The sequence below is a fragment of the Typopeltis vanoorti genome, chromosome 26 (genome assembly GCF_054136105.1).
Source record: "Typopeltis vanoorti isolate ZY-2024b chromosome 26, IOZ_Tvanoo_1.0, whole genome shotgun sequence".
In the NCBI taxonomy this organism is placed as follows: Eukaryota; Metazoa; Arthropoda; class Arachnida; order Uropygi; family Thelyphonidae; genus Typopeltis; species Typopeltis vanoorti.
The window spans coordinates 12,035,765-12,059,328 of record NC_143574.1 but is presented as its reverse complement, the minus strand read 5'-3'; the positions used below and the strand labels follow the sequence as shown (position 1 = coordinate 12,059,328).

Sequence of the window (23,564 nt, the reverse complement as noted above, 5' to 3'; positions counted from 1 at the left end):
ATGTGAAGTACCTATGCAGCTGCTGCCACTGACAGCAAATCTATTTTTCTCAACTGCATAGTTCATAAAGAGAAACCTTGGCTTTTTATTAAGATTTTTTTTTTTTTTTTTTTTTTCAATTTGGTTTTTATATCTATAAAGTTTACTTAGTCCAATGCAATGAAATGTAACTTGTATTGTACTGTGGACAAGCTGTAACATTCCTTACTCCCTTTCTAATGTCAGAATTTTACAGTTTGCTGTTTTACAATAAGACAACTTGATGGACTTATACAGGGTGTTCGGGATAAATTTGACAGTTTCGTAAGGAAAAAGAAAATCTTCTTTGTATCTATTAAATTTAATGAATTGACAAAAAAACACTACAGGCAGAGTTAATTACAATACTATCAACAAGATTTACTCAAAATAACCACCATTAGCATCGATCACAGCTTCAATTCTGCTTCGGAACCTCGAACAAGCTGATGCTACAGTCTCCCTGGGAAGGGCCGCAAAAACTGTTTTAATTTTATCCATTAACTGGGCTTTTGTATTACTGGAAGTGCAATTGGTGTCTTTTTCAACTGTGCCCCATACAAAATAATCCATGGGGTTAAGGTCTGGGGAGTTTGGAGGCCAAACATTTGGACTGGTGAAGTCGTAGAAATTTTCAGACAACCATTTTTGACTTTTCCCAGAGGTGTGGCAAGGGGCCGAATCCTGCTGCCATACATACGGCCTACCATTGGCTACCCTTGTTATCCAGGGCTTGACTACAGTTAGCAACTCCACGAACAAAGCCCGAATTCCAATGCCAGGGTTCTTCAGCACCTGTTCCTGCAGATTTGCGAGGAATTCTGCTGTACGAACGCAATCAGATCGTCTGCTAGGGATCTTTCTTCTTGCTACATCCTCGTAGTCACCATTGCAAGTCTCTAGTTCATGCCTGATTGTTTTTACTGTATTCAGGGAGCATTGGGCAGCAGTCGTAATATCCTTATTTTGATGGCGGGCACGAATCATCATGATACAAGTTATTCTCTTCCATGATTCAGGTGGGTTCCAGCTATCCATCCTTTCTGACATCTTGTATATGAATGAAGAAGGGTCCAAACTTTTAAATGAAGAGAAGTGTGTGTTAATACATGTAACTTACGGAAAAATATAATTAATTATAAATATGTCAAATTTATCCCGAACACCCTGTACATTCTTTTTCATACTGAATGGTCAAGGAGCATTATTCTAGTGCATCTTCTGTGTGTGCACGCACACACATCATTCAGAGATATGGTGTTTCTGTGTATGCTTCTGACTGATGTTGGGTGCACTTCAAAAAATGTATAAGCACCTTTGTTAAGATTAATTTTGTCCATATGCAAAGTAGTTCTTCTCCTGGCTGGATAATCCATATCCAGAAATTTTTTTTTTTTGAAATATCTTTAGAATTGTTTTTTAAGCTACCTCAATTTCACAGGTGAACCGACAGAGCAGTTCCCCTGCTCTCAATAGCTTCACCTTTGACTGGCAGACTGGGCTATGGAGAATGGATGTCAGTTTAATGTAGCAAAGTGAAAGGTTATGCATTATGGGGTGAAAAGATTAGCAGTAGTATACCACATCGGTGGAACTGTACTCCAGGAAATTGACGAAGTCAGAGGTTTAGGAGTGTTGGTGGATAGGGAGTTGAAGTTTAGGGGGGGCACATAATAAAAGTAGCTAAATCAGATCATCAGATCACTTAGTTACTGAAGAATACTTTGACGAGCAGAGACAAGCAGGTTATTGTTCATCTTTATCAAGCCTTGATAAGGCCCCATCTTGACTAATGTGCCCAAATCTGGGTGCCAGGGTTTCTTCTTGATGGGAAGGAGATAAAGAGGATCCATAGGCAAGTGACCGAGATGATAGCTGGTCTATGGAATGAACCTTATGAGAACAGGTTGAAGATCTGTGGGTTACAGAAATTGGTTGATAGGTGGAAAAGGGGTGATATGATTGAGACATTCAAATTACTGAGGGGATTTTTACAAGATTAATTCAGAGGAAATTTTTCAGAACAGGTCTGGTGGTGGTGGGAGAACTAAGGGCCATCCATGGAAACTGAGCAAGGGTGTTAGAACTAGGTTTTTTTACTTGGAGAGTGGTGAATGAATGGAATAAGCTGCCAGAGTCTGTTGTGGATGCCATGACTGTGAATGAGTTCAAAGCAAAGTATGATAGATGTGTGAATGCTGAATAGTTCTTGACATGATGTTTAGGGCCTCCCTCGATGAGTTTAAAGACTCTTTGGAGTTGCCTGTAATAATAATAATAATAATAAATACTAACATGACAGTAAACCTGAATTGTGTCAATGCAGGTTTACTGTCATGTGTCAATGGGGATGGATAAGAGGGTAGCTGCTGGACAGATATCAAAAAGTGGTATATGGAGAGGCAGAATTAAGGCAAAAACAGTGACTAGTGGTGTGCTGCAAGGTTCAGTGCTGGGACCATTGCTGTTTAATTTGTACATAAATGATAAAGAAAACTTTATAATTTCAGGTTATTGAAATCATTTCATTTATCATTTCAGGTTACTGAAAGGAAATATTTAGTTGTTTGTGATGATCGATGATGTTGTAGATAGAGTAATAGCTAATCAAAGCGATGTGGCGAGCTTGCAAGATGATTTAAATAGGCTGTCAGTATGGGCAAAAATTTAATGTGGAGAAATGTAAAGTTATGCATTTTGGGATAAACAGATTACAAGCTATGTATCACATTGCTGGAAATGTATACTCCAGAAAACGGATGAAGCTAGAGATTTAGGGATGTTGGTAGATAGAGAAGTTTAGAGGACATATTGCTAAGGTGTTGGATAAGTTAGCCCATAAGATTACTTGGCTATTGAAGAACACATTAACAAGTACAGATAAGGAAGTGGGATGCTTAAGGGTCAAAGCGGTATAACTGAGAGGAGACCTCCACATAGCCTTTAAAGGAATGCGGAGAACCGACCAGTACTTCTAAAATAATGTTCAATCCTCACCTTCTCGTGGTGCACCCAACAGGGTGCACCACGAGAAGTTCAGTATCTACCTGGATACTGAACGAACGAGGATGGGCTGACAATTTGGGATTTAGCCGACCAAATTGTAATTCTTATTGGCTTAAACTAAATTACAAAATGATGGTACAACATGACAAAATTTCATGCCGGCTGAGGCATCGCCTGCTTAAACAAGGTCCCCATTGTTTTCACCAGAGAACCAGGGTAAAAATCAAAAAGTCAGCTACAGAACAAATCTGAAAAAACACCCCAACTCAACATCACTAGAGTTAAAGATCAGTACTATCAACATAAGAAGCCTGAATGGCAAAGAAATGGAGCTAGCTGAGGAATTAGATAAGTATCAGATCGACATAATAGGGGTGAGTGAAACAAAAAAAACACAAAAACTGGTGAGATCTTTCTGAGCAATAAATACAAAATGTTATATTCAGGAAATGACAATCAAGGAAAAGAAGGAGTAGTCATAGTATTCAACACTAAATATGAGACTAATCTTCTTGAATGGCAGGCAGTCTCAAGTAGAGTGATGTGGGCAAATATCAGAATGGGGGACTGGACAATGAGACTTATTTGTGCCTATGGTCCCACAGAAGTTCTACTAAGGTAGAAGTGGAGGAATTTTTTGAGGATTTAGAGAAAGCATCTGACACAATGAAAAAGGAAAAGTTGGTCCTTGTTGGGGATCTAAATAGCAGAATAGAAAATGATTGTCAGACATACAAAAATATATTGGGAAAATTTGGAGAAAAGAGCAAAGCTAATAATAATGCCAAATATTTGTTGGATTTCTGCTGAGGACATGGACTGGTTATTACTAACACCATGTTCAAACATAAAAATGTGCACAAATTCATATGGAGAGAAGATGCAAGAAATAAGAAAAGTCTCATTGACTATACTTGCATATAACTTACCAAGAATACTCAGTAGGTAAATAAAACTGAATGTGAGAATTACAGAGGTATTTCCCTACTGAGTATTCCTGGTAAGATATATGTAAGTATACTCAAGAAACGGTTGAGAAGAACTGTAGAAGAAAAGTTTGGTGAAGAACAAGCTAGATTCCAGCCAAATAGAGGTTGTCAGGATCAGATCTTCACTTACGACAAATAGTGGAGAAATCATGAGAATATAACAAACATCTCTATTTGAGTTTTGTAGATCTGGAAAAAGCATACGATAAGGTGTCAAGAGAGAAGCTATTCAATACGCTACAGTTATATGGTGTCAATGGGGCATTATATCAAGCAATACTTAGTTTTTATTTGAGTTGTAAGTCAGCAGTTAGAACTGAAGGAAGTACAGGAAGATGGTTTAATGTTAAATCTGGTGTCAGACAAGGATGTACAGTATCCCCTCTGTTATTCATTATCTATATGGATCACATTATGAAGGAAAGTGGTATCTAGTATGATATCAAAATTGGAGATGTTAATGTCAGCTCTTTGCTTTATGCAGATGATGTTATACTTCTAAATAAATCTGCTACAAGTCTGCAGGATTCCCTGACTAAATTGAATAGCTGTTGTAATAGATATGGTATGAAGGTCAGCAATAAAAAGACAAAGACAATGAAAATAGGCAGAATCATTGAAAATGTTAACTGTGTTGTGAATGGAGAACCTGTGGAACAAGTAAAACATTTCAGCTACTTAGGCATGATTTTTAGTGAAGATGGTAAATTAAATATAGAAATAGACAACAGAATCAGCAAAGCTGGTATGGTGGGAAGTCAATTCCCACCATACCAGCTGAATAAATTCATATGGAATAAGAGAGAAATTAGACGGAACACTAAATTAGCTGTATACAAGACAGTGTTCAAACCAGTTTTAACTTATGGATCTGAGAGCTGGGTCAGAAGTAAAACACTTGACCAAAGACTGGAGACCGCAGATATGAGAGTGCTGAGAAAGATTAGAGGCATGAACAGATGGCATCAATGGCAATATCATATTAAAAACGAGAATATTAGGAAAGAACTTGACATTGTCAGCATCCAGGAATGCATTAGCAGAGCTAATCTCAGGTGGGATGGTCATTTATACAGAATGGGCAAGGAAAGATTGGCAAAACAAGTGTTCTCTGCCAGGTTGGCAGGAAAACGACCCAGAGGAAGACCAAGATATAGGTGAATTGATACAGTACGAATTGCCTTAGACGATAGAAATATAAGATCTGATAATACTGGAGTCTTGATAAGTAATAGACTGATCTGGAGGAAAAACGTAGATAGGAAGTTAGTAATGATGTAAATTTTTCATGTAGTACTATCATATCCTGTACACCCCTTGAAGGTACATGGCAGGAATTTGATGATGAGATGAGGAAGTTATTTCTCTTTATAAGGTCTTGGATCCACATCTGGATTACTGATGTAGATCCATCACATCAGTAATCAAGTCTAGTATCCTGGGGATGAAGAGGTGGAGAAGATTCAGAGGCAAGTGGTCTGTTTCCTATGAAGATAGAATTGAGGGGATTTTTGTGGATTGCAGAAGTTGGTTGATAGGAGAAAAAGAGGAAATATGATAGAAACATTTAAATTGCTTAAAGGATTTTATAAGATTGGTACAGGTTTTAGCACCTGGGGTCGAGGAGCGAGAACAAGGGGTCATCCCTGGCAGTTGAATAAAGGTGTGTTTAGTAGGGGGATGTGAAGACTAGATGTTTTGCTTGGAGAGTTGTGAATGAGTGGAATGGGTTTCCAAGGTCAGTTGTGGGTGCTTTGTCTGTTAATGGGTTCAAGGAGAGGTATGATAGATTGTGTGCATAATTTGGGTCGTCTCCCACGATAAGTCCTCGGACTTCATGGAGGCACTCATACAATAATAATAATATTTGTGATATAAACACCAACCTAAATGACATGCACCTATCATCAGCAGACATCCAAATATGATCTGATTTGAACCCCAAATCTCTACCACAACAACAACCCATCTTATCCATCAAACTACACTCTGTACGATTCTATCCGCCACAAAGGTGCAGTTGCATTTGTGTATCATCCAATATTCCTTGTCAAAGAATAAATCATTTTGAAGATCCCCATTTTGATCATCTGTGGGTTAATATTTCCTTTCTTCATTATTTATCATTCATATGTCATCTCTAATGTTCCTCCCAATTCTGAAAATAATTGCAAATGTAGGTTTAGCAGAGATGGTAACATAATAAATACTCATTTTTGGAAGAGATACAATGTGGAAACTGTCTTGTTGATCCACTAAAGTTTCCTCTTCTGAACAGCATCAAGAATTTTTTGAGTGGTTCTAGGTGCACCACCCCAAATCTGAGAGCAGTACTCCAAGGTTGGGCAAGTTTCAGATTTGTGTGGAGTAAGTAATTGGATAGATGAAAAATAACATCTTGAGCAAAAAAAAGATGGCAAGTTTTTTGAAAAGCTTGAGGATACTGTAGAAGCGGTGTGATAATGCCAGGAAAGGCTAGGAGTAAGTTGGTTTGATTGGGGGGGGGGGGGGAGAGATCTGGTCTTGACTTTTAAGTTGAGCGTCTTCATATACTGATGATACAAACTCCACAGTTTTCTCCTGCTATGTTCCTTTTTTTCTACTCTCTAACAGATGAATGCTCAGCAACATTCAATAAATCATTTTTGCTTCCTAGCCATTATTGATTTCCAGCATTGGGCTTGAAACGAAGTCTTTCTTCACAGCGCAGAAAAATTTATTTAATTATACCTTTGTTATGAAACAGCCAGAATTTATAACAGTTCTTCATTCCACAATCTTTTATTGACCAAGGTAAGTTCATTTAATCACTTCCAAAAATACAGTGGTAACTTTCGCTTTTCTCATCATTGACAACATATTTCGTAAACCATTATGTTTATGTACAAACAACATTCAACACCTGAAATCACAATTAACCTCTAACAACTAACATAAATTTATTTCACATCTAAGCAGCAAAACTTCCGTAGCTAAAATACAAAAATAACATTGTAAAACATCTTACTTGCAACATGCAAAATTAAACGTTTACTAACAACTTTATAAATACCATATTATTAACTTTAACTTAATCATGTTACCTTTTTAACTTTAAATTAATCATTTTCTTATTTTTAATTTGTGGGATATCTGAATTTTAATACAGATATTCTATATCTATCATAGTATCTTGTACACTCCCTTGTGAAGGGACATATCAGGAATTTGATGATGACACTTGTGACAAGAGATAATTTTCATATGAATGATACTATCTGAGAGAATGAAATGCTCTAACCAGAATAGGTAATTTTTTGGGTTAATTCATGACAGTTTTCTAAAGTAATATATATTACTTTAGTAATAACTGGGGCAATAAGAACTTGGTTTTAATATTACAGGAATTAATAATGAAATATATCAATTGCTTAGTGCTGTTGCTGTGCAGTGACAAACATTTAACCTCAGTAAGAAAACTTAAATCACAGTCAAGGAAGAGATGGTGCTACAGATACAACAAGGTTAGAATTTTAAATATATACTGGAAGTTAGAATTTACCAAGGACAGTATAATAAAAGATTATACTGTCCTTAAAGCCCACCATTATGTTTATGTTCATTCCAAGCAGAAAATCAATTGGATGAGTAGATAAGTTCTCAAAAAACTATACAAAAAGAATACAGAGACAAAATATGTCCTGAGAAATATCAGATTGAACTGGAGGAAAACTTGACAGGAAGTCTGTAATGATGTAAACTTTTCACAAAGTACTACCATAATATCCTGTACACCTCCTGACAATGCATATCAGGAATCTGATGACAAAATATGTTGATAAAGTATTATATAACAATCATTATTAACCAAATCATTAATTAAAGACTCAAGATAAGCTACAACTGGCTAGGAAACTAAATTTACTCCTAAATGACTTCACCGAGTTCTGCAGCAATGACTTTGAAAGATATGTTGAAGCTAATCAAAGTGAAAAGGAATATTCAAATTTTATTTCTTGTAAGAAAGTCATTCTGAAGAACAATCTTAATCTCTGTACAATAGTTATTTGATATTTACTATGCTATCTATTTTATCAAACTAAGTATTTTTAGTTGCTTTAGATTCATTTTCTTAATTTTAAAATATCTTTCTAATAAACATTTGAAACAGAAATAATAACCCAAGGAAACTAATTAAAGTAATGTTTTACTTGAGTACATGTTTCTTCAGTTATTAATTTTGAATTTAATCCTTTTTTGCTATTCTGAACTTAATTTCTTTAATGAAATACTATTATGAATTCTACATTTAGTCTACAAAAGTATACCTTGGATCTTGCTTAGAACCTCCTCGTCCATATAATGGAATAACCTTATCTCTGCTAATAGCAGCTTTACATACAGGGCAAACTTGAGAGTTAGGTCTCGTTTCTAACCACCTGTGTAGGCAAGGCCAACTGCAAAGAATAAAAATAGTATTTCAATAAATAAATTAATACAATAGTAAATAAGAGTGGTGTTTATTATTTACTTAAAAATATTAAAAGAACAGTTAATCCTCTTACTGTTAAATTTCCAAAAAAAAATTTAACTCACACCATGAAAAGCAATATGTTAACTGTAAACAAAGCAAAATTCAGCATTATATAAATTTAAAAAAAAAACATTCTATGCTATCAAATATAACAAAGCAGAAATATTACTTTAAAACACAAAGTACCATATAAATCCTTATGAATACACATAATTTGAATGCATGTACATGTGCGCATGCACACACACCCGACATGTTTCTTTGAAATATTACAAACATACTCTCCTTCCAAAAGTCATAAGTTCCCTTTGACTACAAAGTGGAAAATGGATGTGGTTGTGCAATATGCAAATTTTAATTCTGTGCACCAAATTATGAGTATTTACAGTTAATGATCTTTCAGAGGGAGGAAGGACAGCCATGTGTCATTTGAGTAAAACAGTCTACATTTTTCTTGAATGTTTGTAAATAGGCAGCAATTTCCAAGTTCATCCAAAGAAAGAGAAGTCCACAGGTTACACATGGTCTCAGGAAGAGGAATGCCCCAGTAATTGGACCAAGGATTTGGTGATATGAATGACTGAGGTGTAAGATTAATTAAGTTTTGTGAGCAAAATGATCAGATAATAGAAAATACCATCTTTCAACAACCAAAAAAAGATAACTATATACATGGGAAAGTCCAGATGGTAAAAACCTGAACTCAGACCAAACTGATTATATAACAGTTATAAAAAGATTTTGAAAGAGTATTATGTATACAAAAAAAAATAAAATAAAATAAAATACTATTATAAATTATATCAGAAAGAATAAAACTAAAAACAACAAATGAAATAAAGTGGATTCTAAAAAGGAACTGCAAGAAGTTTGGTGGCTATGGCTTTTACCATTTAGCAGTTTATGACATTTTTTTTTTTTAATATACAGAATTAAGTAAAGATTTACAATAATTATACAAAGTATATACTTTTATGAAATTCCATAGTAAAAATACTGAAATTCATTGCACTGCCTAATACAATCTTCCTATACTATGAACTAACAGCAAAGGACACAATTTGTTCATTTTTAATCTTTACAGTACCTATGGCATAACTAGAGTGGAAGATGACAGAGAGGTGTACAGAGAGAGAGCAAGAAGCCAAGAGAGTTGTGGCACAGGCAAAGGCCATGGCATATCAAGATCTGTATGATCAATTAGAAACAAAGGAAGGACAGAGAAAAATTTACCAACTAGTGAAATGTAGAAATAAAGCAGCAAAGGACATCCTATTTGTGAGGCAGATCAAAGATGCTGAAGGAAGAGTATTATGAAGGGATGTGGACAGAAGAAACAGATGGAGAATATACTTTGAGGGACTTTTGAATGAGGAAAATGCAAGGACTCACAGAGAAGATGGGTAGACTTCTGAGAGGATGGTGCAGAACATCAGTAGAGTGGAAGTGACAGAGGCCATGAAGAGGATGAGGAATGGAAAATCAGTGGGCCCTGTTCATGAAAGTTTGCCAACAGGAAAATATACCTGAGGAATGCTGGGAGAGTACTCTTGTTCCCATCTACAAGGGTAAAGGGGATGCACAAGACTGTAAAAATTACAGAGGAATAAAGCTGATGTCCCACACAATGAAAATCCTAGAAAGGGTTCTTGAAAGAAGATTGAGGAAGGAGGTGGAAATTGCAAAGGAACAATTTGGCTTCATGCCTGGTAACTCAACAACAGATGCTATCTTTGGGTTACGGCAGATGATGGAAAAGTTTCGAGAGAAACAACGGGAGCTACATCTGGCATTTATTGATCTGGAGAAAGCATATGATAGAGTGCCAAGGAAAGAAGTCTGGAGGTGTCTGAGGGAGAAGAAGGTGCCAGAGAAATATGTCAGGTTGGTGCAGGAGATGTACAGAAATGTGAAGACAAGAGTTCGGACCTGTCTGGGACAGACAAAGTTTTCAAGTAACAGTTGGTTTGCATCAAGGGTCAGCATTAAGTCCATTTCTGTTTAACATTGTGAGGGTAATAAATTTAGTTTAATCCTTTATCCAAGTGTGAGCAAACAAAGTTTGCGCCTGAAAGTATCTTCAGGACTGGGTTAAGGTGGTACACACCAGGGCAACTCGTTGCAAAGGTGGAGCAAGCTACCAACACTCCTATCCTAGTATCTCCTATAATGCAAAACACATCTCCTTGCGGATATGTCTATTGTTATGCATTAAGGGAAGGGCCACTACCCAGACCGGTTTCGACCTTTATTGAGGTCTCTTCAGTGGGAGCCAGGCCCAAGTCGAGATATCAGGCAGAAGCATTTGCAGGTCATCTCCACCTATAGGAATTGCCAATTGGTGTGCCAATTGGGTAGTGGCCCTTCCCTTAATGCATAACAATAGACATATCCGCAAGGAGATGTGTTTTGCATTATAGGAGATACTAGGATAGGAGTGTTGGTAGCTTGCTCCACCTTTGCAACGAGTTGCCCTGGTGTGTACCACCTTAACCCAGTCCTGAAGATACTTTCAGGCGCAAACTTTGTTTGCTCACACTTGGATAAAGGATTAAACTAAATTTATTATACTCTAACCAAGTGGAAAATAAACTTTCAACATCTTTCTCTAAATCCAGAGTAATTTATTAAAAAAGGGTGGCACACCAATTGGCAATTCCTATAGGTGGAGATGACCTGCAAATGCTTCTGCCTGATATCTCGACTTGGGCCTGGCTCCCACTGAAGAGACCTCAATAAAGGTCGAAACCGGTCTGGGTAGTGGCCCTTCCCTTAATGCATAACAATAGACATATCCGCAAGGAGATGTGTTTTGCATTATAGGAGATACTAGGATAGGAGTGTTGGTAGCTTGCTCCACCTTTGCAACGAGTTGCCCTGGTGTGTACCACCTTAACCCAGTCCTGAAGATACTTTCAGGCGCAAACTTTGTTTGCTCACACTTGGATAAAGGATTAAACTAAATTTATTATACTCTAACCAAGTGGAAAATAAACTTTCAACATCTTTCTCTAAATCCAGAGTAATTTATTAAAAAAGGGTGGCACACCAATTGGCAATTCCTATAGGTGGAGATGACCTGCAAATGCTTCTGCCTGATATCTCGACTTGGGCCTGGCTCCCACTGAAGAGACCTCAATAAAGGTCGAAACCGGTCTGGGTAGTGGCCCTTCCCTTAATGCATAACAATAGACATATCCGCAAGGAGATGTGTTTTGCATTATAGGAGATACTAGGATAGGAGTGTTGGTAGCTTGCTCCACCTTTGCAACGAGTTGCCCTGGTGTGTACCACCTTAACCCAGTCCTGAAGATACTTTCAGGCGCAAACTTTGTTTGCTCACACTTGGATAAAGGATTAAACTAAATTTATTATACTCTAACCAAGTGGAAAATAAACTTTCAACATTGTGAGGGAGGTGGTGATGGAGGAGGTGAGAGAAGATGCGTCTTGGACAATGTTGAATGCAGATTCAAGAGAAGAAGCAGGAACTAAACTGGAACGATGGAGAAAAGTACTGGAAGAGAGAGGTATGAGACAGCAGAAGTAAGACAGAGTATATGTGTTGCATAGTGGGCGGCGGCCAGGAGACAGACCTGGAGCTGGAAGGAAATGTCATCAGGAAGGTGAGGGACTTTAGATACTTGTGTTCAACAGTGAAACAAGGTGGAGGAGCTGAGAAGGAAGTGGGATGCAGGATACAAGCGGGTTGGAGGAACTGGAGGCAGATGGCTGGAGTGTTATACGATAAGAGGGTGCCGATCAATCTGAAAAGCAAAATCTATAGGACAGTAGTGAGGCCAGCTATGACATATGCTATAGAAACTGTGGCCCTGAGGAAAAATAACATCAGCAGGATGGAAGTAGCAGAGATGAGAATGCTTAGGTGGATGTGCGGTGTGACCAGAAAGGATCGTTTGAGAAATGACTATGTGAGGAGAACAGTGAAAGTTACTTAGGAGCGAAGATACAGGAGGCAAGGTTGAGATGGTTTGGTCATGTGATGAGGAGGAAGGACGAATATGTGGGAAGAAGGGTCATACAGATGGATGTGCAAGGAAGGAGGAAGCGTGGGCGGCCAAAGAAGAGATGGAGGGAGCTGGTAGAAGAGGACTTGATGAAGAACTTGGATGTGGTGACAGCCCAAGACAGGAGGATGTGGAGGAGACTCATCATCAACAGTGACCCCACTTAAATGGGAGAAGCTGCAGAAGAAGATGGCATAACTATAAACAAAATTACCCGATAACTACAGCAATAAACTTTAATGAAAGTACAGTGTGTAGAAACAAGCAAATCAAAAAACAGAAATACAAGGTACACATAACAATCAGTTTACCAATTAAAATGATTCATGCAAGCTAGAAATTAATATTAATAAGTAATATTAAACTATTTTTGATTTTTACATAAAATGAGAATGTCCCAAACTTTTGAGAGAGAGAGAGGCAATCATTCTGATGTAGGAAGTTTAAATATAGAAACCATGTCACTCTGCCTTTTATCAACCAAACTATGCATGACCTATTCTCATTATATAACCACATTGTATAAACCGGATAGTTTTGTTTCCTGCCAATATATGAGGGTGGTCTGAAAAGTTCTCGGCCTACCATAGATGGCAACACTATCGACACGATTTTTTTTTTCTAAGTTGGTACATCTGTCATAAGCATCCACGTGAAATTGTAAGTCATTCTATCAAGTAGAATGTTTTATACAGCTGTCTGAAGCAAAAGTGTTGTCTGTATCCCTTGAAATGGATAAAATTGAGTATCGTGCGGTTATAAAATTCTTTGTAAAAGAAGGTTTAACGGCAAAAGAAATTCATTCGAAGTTCATAAAAGTTTATGAGCACTCTTCTCCTTCGTTTTTTGATAATTAAGAAATGGGCTGCCAAGTTTAAATGCTGCCGTACCAGCCTTGAAGATGATCCAGTGAAGGATGTCCACAAAGTGTAATAACACCAGAAATCATTGATCAAGTGCACGATATGGTATTGGATGACCAGCGAGTCAAAGTGTGTGAAACTGCTAAGACTATAGGCATTTCAAAAGAACATGTAGGATATATTTTGCATGAAGAATTGCAAATGAAAAAGCTTTGCGCAAGATGGGTGCTCCGCTTGCTTACAGCAGATCAAAAACATACTTGCATGAAAATCTCTGAACAGTGCTTGGAGCGTTTTAACAAGAATAAAACTGATTTTGTGCATTGATTTATTACTATGAATGAGATTTGGATTCACCATTACACACACCAGAATCCAAACAGCAGTCAAAACAGTGGAACGGAAGCCAGTTGTTCAGCGCCAAAGAAGACAGTCAGTTCCATCAGCAGGAAAGGTCATGGCATCAGTGTTTTGGGATGCTAAAGAACTTGGATTTCCAAGGTTACTTCATCCCCCTTCAAATCATCTTCAAACCCTTGAAGATGATCCAGTGAAGGATGTCCACAAAGTGTAATAACACCAGAAATCATTGATCAAGTGCACGATATGGTATTGGATGACCAGCGAGTCAAAGTGTGTGAAACTGCTAAGACTATAGGCATTTCAAAAGAACATGTAGGATATATTTTGCATGAAGAATTGCAAATGAAAAAGCTTTGCGCAAGATGGGTGCTCCGCTTGCTTACAGCAGATCAAAAACATACTTGCATGAAAATCTCTGAACAGTGCTTGGAGCGTTTTAACAAGAATAAAACTGATTTTGTGCATTGATTTATTACTATGAATGAGATTTGGATTCACCATTACACACACCAGAATCCAAACAGCAGTCAAAACAGTGGAACGGAAGCCAGTTGTTCAGCGCCAAAGAAGACAGTCAGTTCCATCAGCAGGAAAGGTCATGGCATCAGTGTTTTGGGATGCTAAAGAACTTGGATTTCCAAGGTTACTTCATCCCCCTTCAAATCATGATGTGGTCTAGATATGGATTTGATACCAAGGTTGAAGTAAGGCAGAAATTCATATTTTCATATATGAGTTGCCAAAAAGGTGTCACACCTTATTATAATACACTGGATTAGAGATAGCTAGCTGTTGAAAGTTTTTCCACTTAGTTATACTATAAATTAAGATACCAAGAAATTATATACTTGGAATCCTTTAATCCAGATATCTGATCAGACTACACCATGGAATCAGCACTCTTTATCTCTGCTAGTACAAGGCTTCATTATTGCAGCAATCCTCTGGGTTACCTTCACCACCTTTATAATATATTCACTAATATATTACACCATATCTGAAGGAAATCTGATCAACTATCATCCCAAGATCCTTTGTCTTGTCCACTTCCTCTAGAATAGCTCCACCAATACAGTATGGAATCTCCCATCAGCAGATCCGAAATTTCAAGACTTTACATTTACTTGTATTAAACTGATATTCCCATTCGTTATCCTATCTGTTCAGCTTGTTCAATCCTCATGAAGGGCCACCACATAAGCTCTATTATTAAAAACCTAATGAAAGTTTTTCCACTTGGTTATACCATAAATTAAAGATATCAAGAAATTATATACTTGGTTTAATCCCTTATCCAAGTGTAAGCAAACAAAGTTTGCAATGAAGTATTTTCAGGACTGGGGCAACTCATGGTAAAGGTGGTATGACTTCACATCACTTGCCTTAGTATCCCATAATGCAAAGCACATCTCCTTGCAGACATGTATAATGCTATGCATTATCTGAAGGGTCACTACCCTTGAAAGTTGAAAGTTTTTCCACTTGGTTATACTATAAATTAAAGATACCAAGAAATTATATACTTGGTTTAATCCTTTATCCAAGTGTAAGCAAATAAAAAGTGGAAAAATTTTCAACAGCTAGCTATCTCTAATCCAGAGTATTATAATAATAAGGTGTGGCACCTTTTGGCAACTCATATATGAAAATATGACATCTGCATTACTTCAACCTTGGTATCATCTCTGGGTCTGGCTCCCACCGATGAGACCTCAATAAAGGTCTAAACCAATCTGAGTAGTGACTCTTCCCATAATGCTTAGCATTATACATGTCTGCAAGGAGATGTGCTTTGCATTATGGGATACTAAGGCAAGTGATGTGAAGTCATATTACCTTTACCACGAGTTGTCCCCGTCCTGAAAATACTTCAGGTGCAAACTTTGTTTGCTTACACTTGGATAAAGGATTAAACCAAGTATATTATTTCTTGGTATCTTAATTTATATTACTAAAAACCCTTTGAGGCTTCACATCAACTAGAAACAATTGAATATTATCACACTGAAATCCAGTGACAATATCATTGACAAAAATTAAATAGCAAAGATCCCAGTGTCAAACTTTGTGGAGTCCCATTTGTGACATATTTCCTTGATACTGTTCCCTATATACAGCTCTCAAGTCTGTACGATGAACTTTTAATTAATTAACAATCCAGAGCAGTGTTTCTTAAACTATCCTGCAGAATACTAGTGATCTATGAAAACTACTTGTAGAGGTATAACCTACACTTATTTTTTCCTAACTTGCAGGATTCCCATTATATGTAGTTTCCATGGCTTGGCTGCAGAATTCATCTTCTTCTCTCTTCCATCATCTATGTGGATGATAATGAGGCTGAATGAACTCTTTCCACTTCTGTCTGTCCCGGGATAGTCCGAACAATTCTGTCCAGTTTGGTGTCGCTTGTTGTGATTTGGTTTTCAGGTCATCTTTTATTTTTCTATCCATCTAATTCTGGACCGTCCTTTGGATCTTTTACCTTCCATCATTGTATTCAGGGCTTTAGATGGTAGTCTTTCTGTTCCCATTCTGGTCACATGGCCAAACCATCGCAGTCTTCTTTCTTGGATTTTGTTTATTATTGTTATTTCTTGTTTCAATCGTTTCCTTATGTCTTCGTTTCTTAGTCGATCCAGCAGAGATACTCCAGGTAATCTTCTTAGCCAACCCATTTCAGTAACTAATAATTTTTTCTCTTCAGCCTTTTTGAGATTCCAGCATTCACTGCCATAGAGGAGTATTGGGAGGACCATTGTTTCATAGATTCTTACTTTTGTTACTTGTTTGATGTCTCTTGACTTCTATATTTTATTAAGTCGTCCAAAAGTTTAGGATGCTTGACTGATTTGTCTGTTAATATCTTTTGTAATTTCACCATTGTACTCCATAACTCCTCCAAGGTAGGTGAAGTTTTCTACCTGCTCTAGATTCTTACTATCAATTTCCAGATTGGTGCTTCTTTTTCCTATTTGCATAATTTTTGTTTTGTCTATATTTATGTTTAATCCAAATTTTATACACTCCTTTATTTTATCAGAAATTCACTGTAGATTTTCTTCTGTGCTTGCAAGTAATGCAATGGAATCTGCAAATTTTAGATTTGTTACATTTTTCCCATATATTTTGATTCCGGAGTCTTCATTGTTTAAGGCCTTACTGGTTGCTTCTTCCAGTGTAAGATTGAACAGGTCTGGTGACAGATTGCATCCCTGTCTTACTCTGCTCTGTGTGGAACCAGTTGGTTAAGGTGTCCTCCATTCGTACTGCACTTTCAGATTTCTCATACAGATTCTTTATTATTCTTATTGTTTTGTTGGGAATTCCAAATTCTTCCATAGTTCTCTTCTATGGATTGAATCAAATGCCTGACAAAAGTCTATGAAATTTATGTAGCTACTTTGGTTGTACTCTAGTGTCTTTTCTATTAGCTGTCTTAAGGTAAATAATTGATCAATTGTGCTTCGTCCTGGTCTGAAACCTGCTTGTTCTTCTCCTAGTGCTAGTTCTATATATGGCTTAATTTGGTTTTGGAGTACTTTTGTAAAAACCTTACTTGGAATACTGAGGAGGCTAATGCCTCTGTAATTATTGCATCCTGTTTTATCTCCTTTTTTGTATATAGGATTTGGTCTGGTTTTTTCCATTTGGTCTGATTTGAACTGATTTGGTCCAATCAGTAGGCACTGCTTCATTTTTGTAGATCCTTTCAAATAATGTTTTTAATGGTTCCAAAAGTTGTTCCATTCCTGTTTTTAAGAATTCTGCATGTATCTGATCAATACCAGGTGCTTTCCTAGTTTTAAGTTTTTCTATGCTGTGTGCTATTATTTCTTTGGTAAAGATATTTGTTTCCTCTTCCATTTCAGTGGCTGAAATAGTAATATCAGAATTCATCATGGGAAAATTAATCATGTGGAAAATTTGAAATCCTGTTGTCATGTCATTCCCATATATGGATATGGAAAAAAAAAAAAAAAAAAAAAGGAAATATTTTATTAAATATATGAAGAGCCAAAGGCTTCAATTCGGCGACATATAATTTGTTTAAGTTAAGGGATATTACATCCCATATCGTTTCTTAGCCGAATAAGAAACTCAAAAGAGTTTCATGCTGAATATAAAAATTATATAAAGTTCGGCGATTCCAAGCGTGAGCAAATACCTGGATAGCAGCAACTGACCCTTAAGGTAGTGCAAGCTGAGGTAACTCATAGCAAAGGTGGAGCAAGATCCAATCACTATTACTGATATTTACCCATAATGTGAACTTAGCTCCTAGGAGCTGTATTACTGTTCAACATCATGAGAGAAGGTCACTACCCAGACCGGTTTCAACCTTTATTGAGGTCTCATCAGTGAGTAGGTAGACCAAATTAATACCAAGTTTGTAGCAAACAGAACTTACATCCCTTCTATGAGATTTGCCAAGTGGTGTCCTAATAAACTATTAAATATATGAAGAGCCAAAGGCTTCAATTCGGCGACATATAACTTGCTTAAGTTAAGGGATATTACATCCCATATTGTTTCTTAGCCGAATAAGAAACTCAAAAGAGTTTCATGCCGAATATAAAAATTATATAAAGTTCAGCGATTCCAAGCGTAAGCAAATACCTGGTTAGCAGCAACTGACCCTTAAGGTAGTGCAAGCTGAGGCAACTCATGATGAGACCTCAATAAAGGTTGAAACTGGTCTGGGTAGTGACCTTCTCTCATAATGTTGAACAGTAATACAGCTCCTAAGAGCTAAGTTCACATTATGGGTAAATATCAAGAATAGTGATCGGGGCTTGCTCCACCTTTGCTATGAGTTGCCTCAGCTTACACTACCTTAAGGGTCAGTTGCTGCTATCCAGGTATTTGCTTACGCTTGGAATCGCCGAACTTTATATAATTTTTATATTCAGCATGAAACTCTTTTGAGTTTCTTATTCGGCTAAGAAACAATATGGGATGTAATATCCCTTAACTTAAACAAGGAAATATTTTATGTATTATTTCAATTATATTTAGCGTTCTGAAATTTTTTATTCCGTATAAATTTATTAACATTCTTTCTTACTTAGATACTATAGACTCAGCAGATGGAATATTAAATTTACAAAACTGGGATAGGGTGGTTAGGGAGTAAGGGCATCATATTTAAGAATATTTAGAGAACAGTTATTGCCAACTAATATTTATAGTTAACTATTTACACATTCCTATAAACTATTCTAACTATTTATAGTTAGAATAGTTATTAGTCATCATCAAATTCCTAACATGTACCCTCAAGAGGTGTACAGGATATGATAGTACCACATGAAAAACTTACATCATTGCCGGCCTGGTTGGCCGAGTGGTTAGCGTATCCGCTCTCCAGCCAAAAGGCTGCAGGTTCGAATCCTGCTGTGGGCATGGATGTTTGTGATTGTCTGTGAAAATAATAGTGGTGATGGTCAGCGGTAGATGGCATTGGTGGCTAGGCAGTTGCTGTTGGTGCATTGGTGGAGACAGAGAATTGTAGAGTAGTTACCATTCTTCGATGAGTCTTTGAACTCCCTGGAGGTATTATGTAATAATAATAATACTAACTTCCTATCTACAATTTTCCTCCAAATCAATCTGTTACCTCTCAAGACTTCAACAGTATCAGATCTTATATTTCTGCCTTCTAAGGCACTTTTTTTACTGTATCAATCCACCTATATCTTGGTCTTCCTCTGGGTCTTTTCTTGTCAACCTGGCAAGAACACTTGTTTTCCTAATCTTTCTTCTCCCATTCTATTTAAGTGACCATCTGAGATTGTTGGCTCTGCTAATACATTCCTGGATGCTAACAATGTCAAGTTCTTTCCACTGATGCTATCGGTTCACACTCCTAATCTTTCTCAGGACTCTCATCAGTGATCTCTAGTCTTTGGTCAAGTGTTTTATTTCTAACCCAACTGTCAGATTCATAAGTTAAAATTGGTTTGAACACTGTCTTGTATACAGATAATTTTGTGTTTTGACTAATTTCTCTCTTAATACATATAAATTTATTTAGTTGACTTCCTTACTAGATATTTTTATTCTGTTGTCTATTTCTATATATAATTTACCATCTTTGCTAAAAATTGTGCCTAGGTAGTGGGAAGTTTTTCCACTTGGTTATACTATAAATTAAAGATACCAAGAAATTATATACTTGGTTTAATCCTTTATCCAAGTGTAAGCAAACAAAGTTTGCACCTGAAATATAATCAGGACTAGGGCAACTCGTATATAGAAGCTAATGACTTCACATCACTTGCCTCGGTATCACATAATGCAAAGCACATATCATTACTGGTATGTATAATGCTAAGCATTATAGGTTTGCCCTAGTCCTGATTATATTTCAGGCACAAACTTCATTTGCTTACACTTGGATAAAGGATTAAACCAAATACATAATTTCTTGGTATCTTTAATTAATAGTATATAACCAAGTGGAAAAACTTCCAACCTCTCTCTAATCCAGAATATTTTAATAACAATATAATACCTTTTGACAACTCGTATATGAAAATATGACTTCTGCATTACTTCAACTTTGGTGTCACCTCTGGGTCTGGCTCCCATTGATGAGAATTCAATAAAAGTCAAAACCAGTCTGGGTAGTGACTCTTTCCATAATGCATAGCATTATACATACCCATAAGGATATGTGATTTGCATTATGGTACACTAAGGCAAGTGATGTGAAGTCTTTAGCTTCTATATACGAATTGCCCTACACTTGATTATATTTCAGGTGCAAACTTAGTTTGCTTACACTTGGATAAAGGATTAAACCAAGTATATAATTTCTTGGTATCTTTAATTAACACGTAGCTGAAATGGTTTACTTGTTCTATAGGTTCTCCATTCACAATGCAGTTAATATTTTCAATGCTTCTGCCTATTTTCATCGTTTTTGTCTTGTTATTGCTGACCGTCATACCAATATTACAAGAGTTATTCAATTTAGTCAGGGAATCTTGCAGACTTGTACTGGATTATTTAGAAGTATAATATCATCTCCATAAAGTAAAGAGATTAGATGAACATCTCCGATTTTGATATCAGGTTTAATACTGCTTTCCTTCATAATGTGATCCATATAGATATTGAATAACAGAGGGATAATGTACATCCTTGTCTGACACCAGATTTAACATTAAATCATCTTCATGTACTTCGTTCAATTCTAACTGCTGACTTACAACTCAAATGAAGACTTAGCACTGCTTGACATAATGCTACATTGGTACCATATAACCGTAGCATTTTGAATAGCCTTTCTCTTGGCATCTTATCACGTGCGTTTTCAGATGTACAAAATTTAAATACAGATCTTTGTTATATTCCCATGATTTGTGAACTATTTGTTGTAATGAAAATCTGATCCTGACAAGTTCTATTTGGCCTGAATCCAGCTTATTCTTCACCAAGCTTCCCTTCCACAATCAGCCATTTCTCAAATACACTTGCATAAATCTTACCAGGAACACTCAGTAGGGAAATATCTCTGTATTTCTCACATTCAGTTTTATTTCCTTTTTTGTATATGGTACTATGACAGCTCTAGTCCAATCGTCTGGAATTTAATCCTCTGTCCATGCCTTCTGAACTATGAAGCGTAGTCACTGTAAGACTTTTATACCTCCATTCTTGAGCATTTCTGGTCAAATGTCATCTACTCCAGCTGCCTTCAACATTTCAGGCTTTTGATGGCTTTTTCTACCTTCAAGTATGTATATGTATTCCTGATTGCTTGCATGCTGAGTGTTTTTTACTACTGTGTTGTCATTGATTGTTTCATTTAACAATTTTTCAAAGTAATTACTCCATACATCAAGGATATCTTTTTCTCCAGTTTTCATGTAATCTTTATAATCTCCAATTCCTTTTACAACACTCTTTCCTCCATTTCTGAGCTTTTCAGCAACCACCAGAATATCTTGCCACCTTCTTGATATTTATTTTCTGTGTTCTTACCAAAGTCTTCCCATGACTTTTGTTTAGTTAGTTTGACACAGTGTTTAGCTTTCTTATATTTGTTTCTGTATTCTCTAAGAGCAAAAGCTGACTTATTCACTAGGAACTTTTGATGTATTTTCTTCTTTTCCTTCACTGCCTCTCTTAACTTCCTGTGTCCACCATGGAGTTCTGTTTTTTCTATTCTTGCAGACAACCTCACTACATGCCTCTCTGGCTGAATCAATCAATGTTTTCTTCAGGATTTGTCACTGAATCTGACACCTACTTTAAGACTATCTCTAACACTGATAATTTATGTTGTTCAATGCAAGTTCATATTTTTCATTAAAATGTGTGCATTTAATAACATTTTATTAAACTGATAAACTGACTTGATTCATAGAGCAGCTATGCTACTTTATTATTTGTAATATTATTTATTATTATTATAAGAGTACCTCCATGGAGTCTGAAGATTCATCGTGGGATACCCAAAGTCCACACAATCTATCATTTCTCTACTTGACTCCATTAACAGACAAAGTTCTAACAACTGACTCTGGCAATCTGTTCCATTCATTCACAACTTTCCAAGCAAAAAAAACTAGTTCTCCTGCTCCTACTAACTATACCTTTATTCAACTTCCAATGATGACCTCTTTTTTTCTGCTCCCTCTAGCCAAGTGCTCAAACATCTTTCCTTATCAATCCTATAAAATCCTTCAAGTAACTTAAATGTTTCTATTATATCCACTCTTTTTCACCCATCAACCAACTTCTGCAGTCCATATACCCACAATCTATCCTTATAGGGAACGTCCCACAGACCACTCACCAACTTGGTCATTTACTGCTGAATCCTCTACACCACTTCCTCATCCCCAAGAAACTCAGGAGACCAAACCTGAATATAGTAATCCAGATGTAGACATATCAAGGCCTTAAAAAGAGGAATACAACTTCCTTATCTCTGCCTGTGTGTTCTTCAACAGACAAGTAATCTTATTAGCTACTTTAGCAACATGTCCTCTAAACTTCAAGTCTCTGTCTACCACCACCCTTTTATCCTTAGCTTCATTAAGTTCATGGAGTACTGTTCCATCAATGTGGTACACAGCTTATAATCTATTTATCCGAAAATGCATAACTTTACATTTCTCCACATTAAACTGACACCTTTTATCTTTTTAAATATCATCCACAAGATCTCCACATCGCCTTAATTCACTATTAATCTGCCTAATTTTGAATTACCAGTAAATAAGTGAATATTTCTTATATCATTTATGTACAAATTAAACAGTAGTGGTCCTAGCACTGAACCTTACAGCACACTACCAGTCACCTGCTTTTGCTTGGACTCTGCTCCTCCATATACAGTTACATAACACACGACTTACGTAAATTCGCAGTTACATAATAAATCTACTAGCATGTATGAACACATTTGTGGCTTTATGTAGGTGCATCTTTGACAGCCTTATTGTAGTACAGTAGTAGATGCCTCGCACAGGTAGCTCAGTAACTTGTTATCACTGCTAGTTTCGTTGTTTTTTTAACACTTAAAATGGAATGCAAAAGCAAAACCGAATGCGCTGGTAATAAATCTAAAAAACAAAGGTCTACAATTACTAGAAGAAAAGTCGAAAATAATTCATATGTATGAAGGGGGTAAAATTCTATCAACAATAGCTCGGGAAATAAATCAACTTCTTTCAACAATGAATACAATAGTGAAGGATAAAGTTAGTATTTCATACTTTCATATTTACAGTATGTATATTATTCAAATACAATTGAGAAATTTGTT

General features: G+C 36.4%; 1 protein-coding gene across 3 annotated transcripts in view; it reads right to left on the bottom strand.

Annotated features, from left to right (window-relative positions):
• Positions 1 to 23,564, bottom strand: part of LOC150092329 (E3 ubiquitin-protein ligase RNF185-like) — a 69,324-nt gene that overhangs the window by 35,126 nt on the left and 10,634 nt on the right. For all 3 annotated transcript variants that reach the window (XM_090414904.1, XM_090414902.1, XM_090414903.1), the window contains exon 3: positions 8,321 to 8,449. In XM_090414904.1, the coding sequence (XP_090271030.1) occupies positions 8,321 to 8,449 (129 nt within the window). The remainder of the gene's footprint in view (positions 1 to 8,320; positions 8,450 to 23,564) is intronic.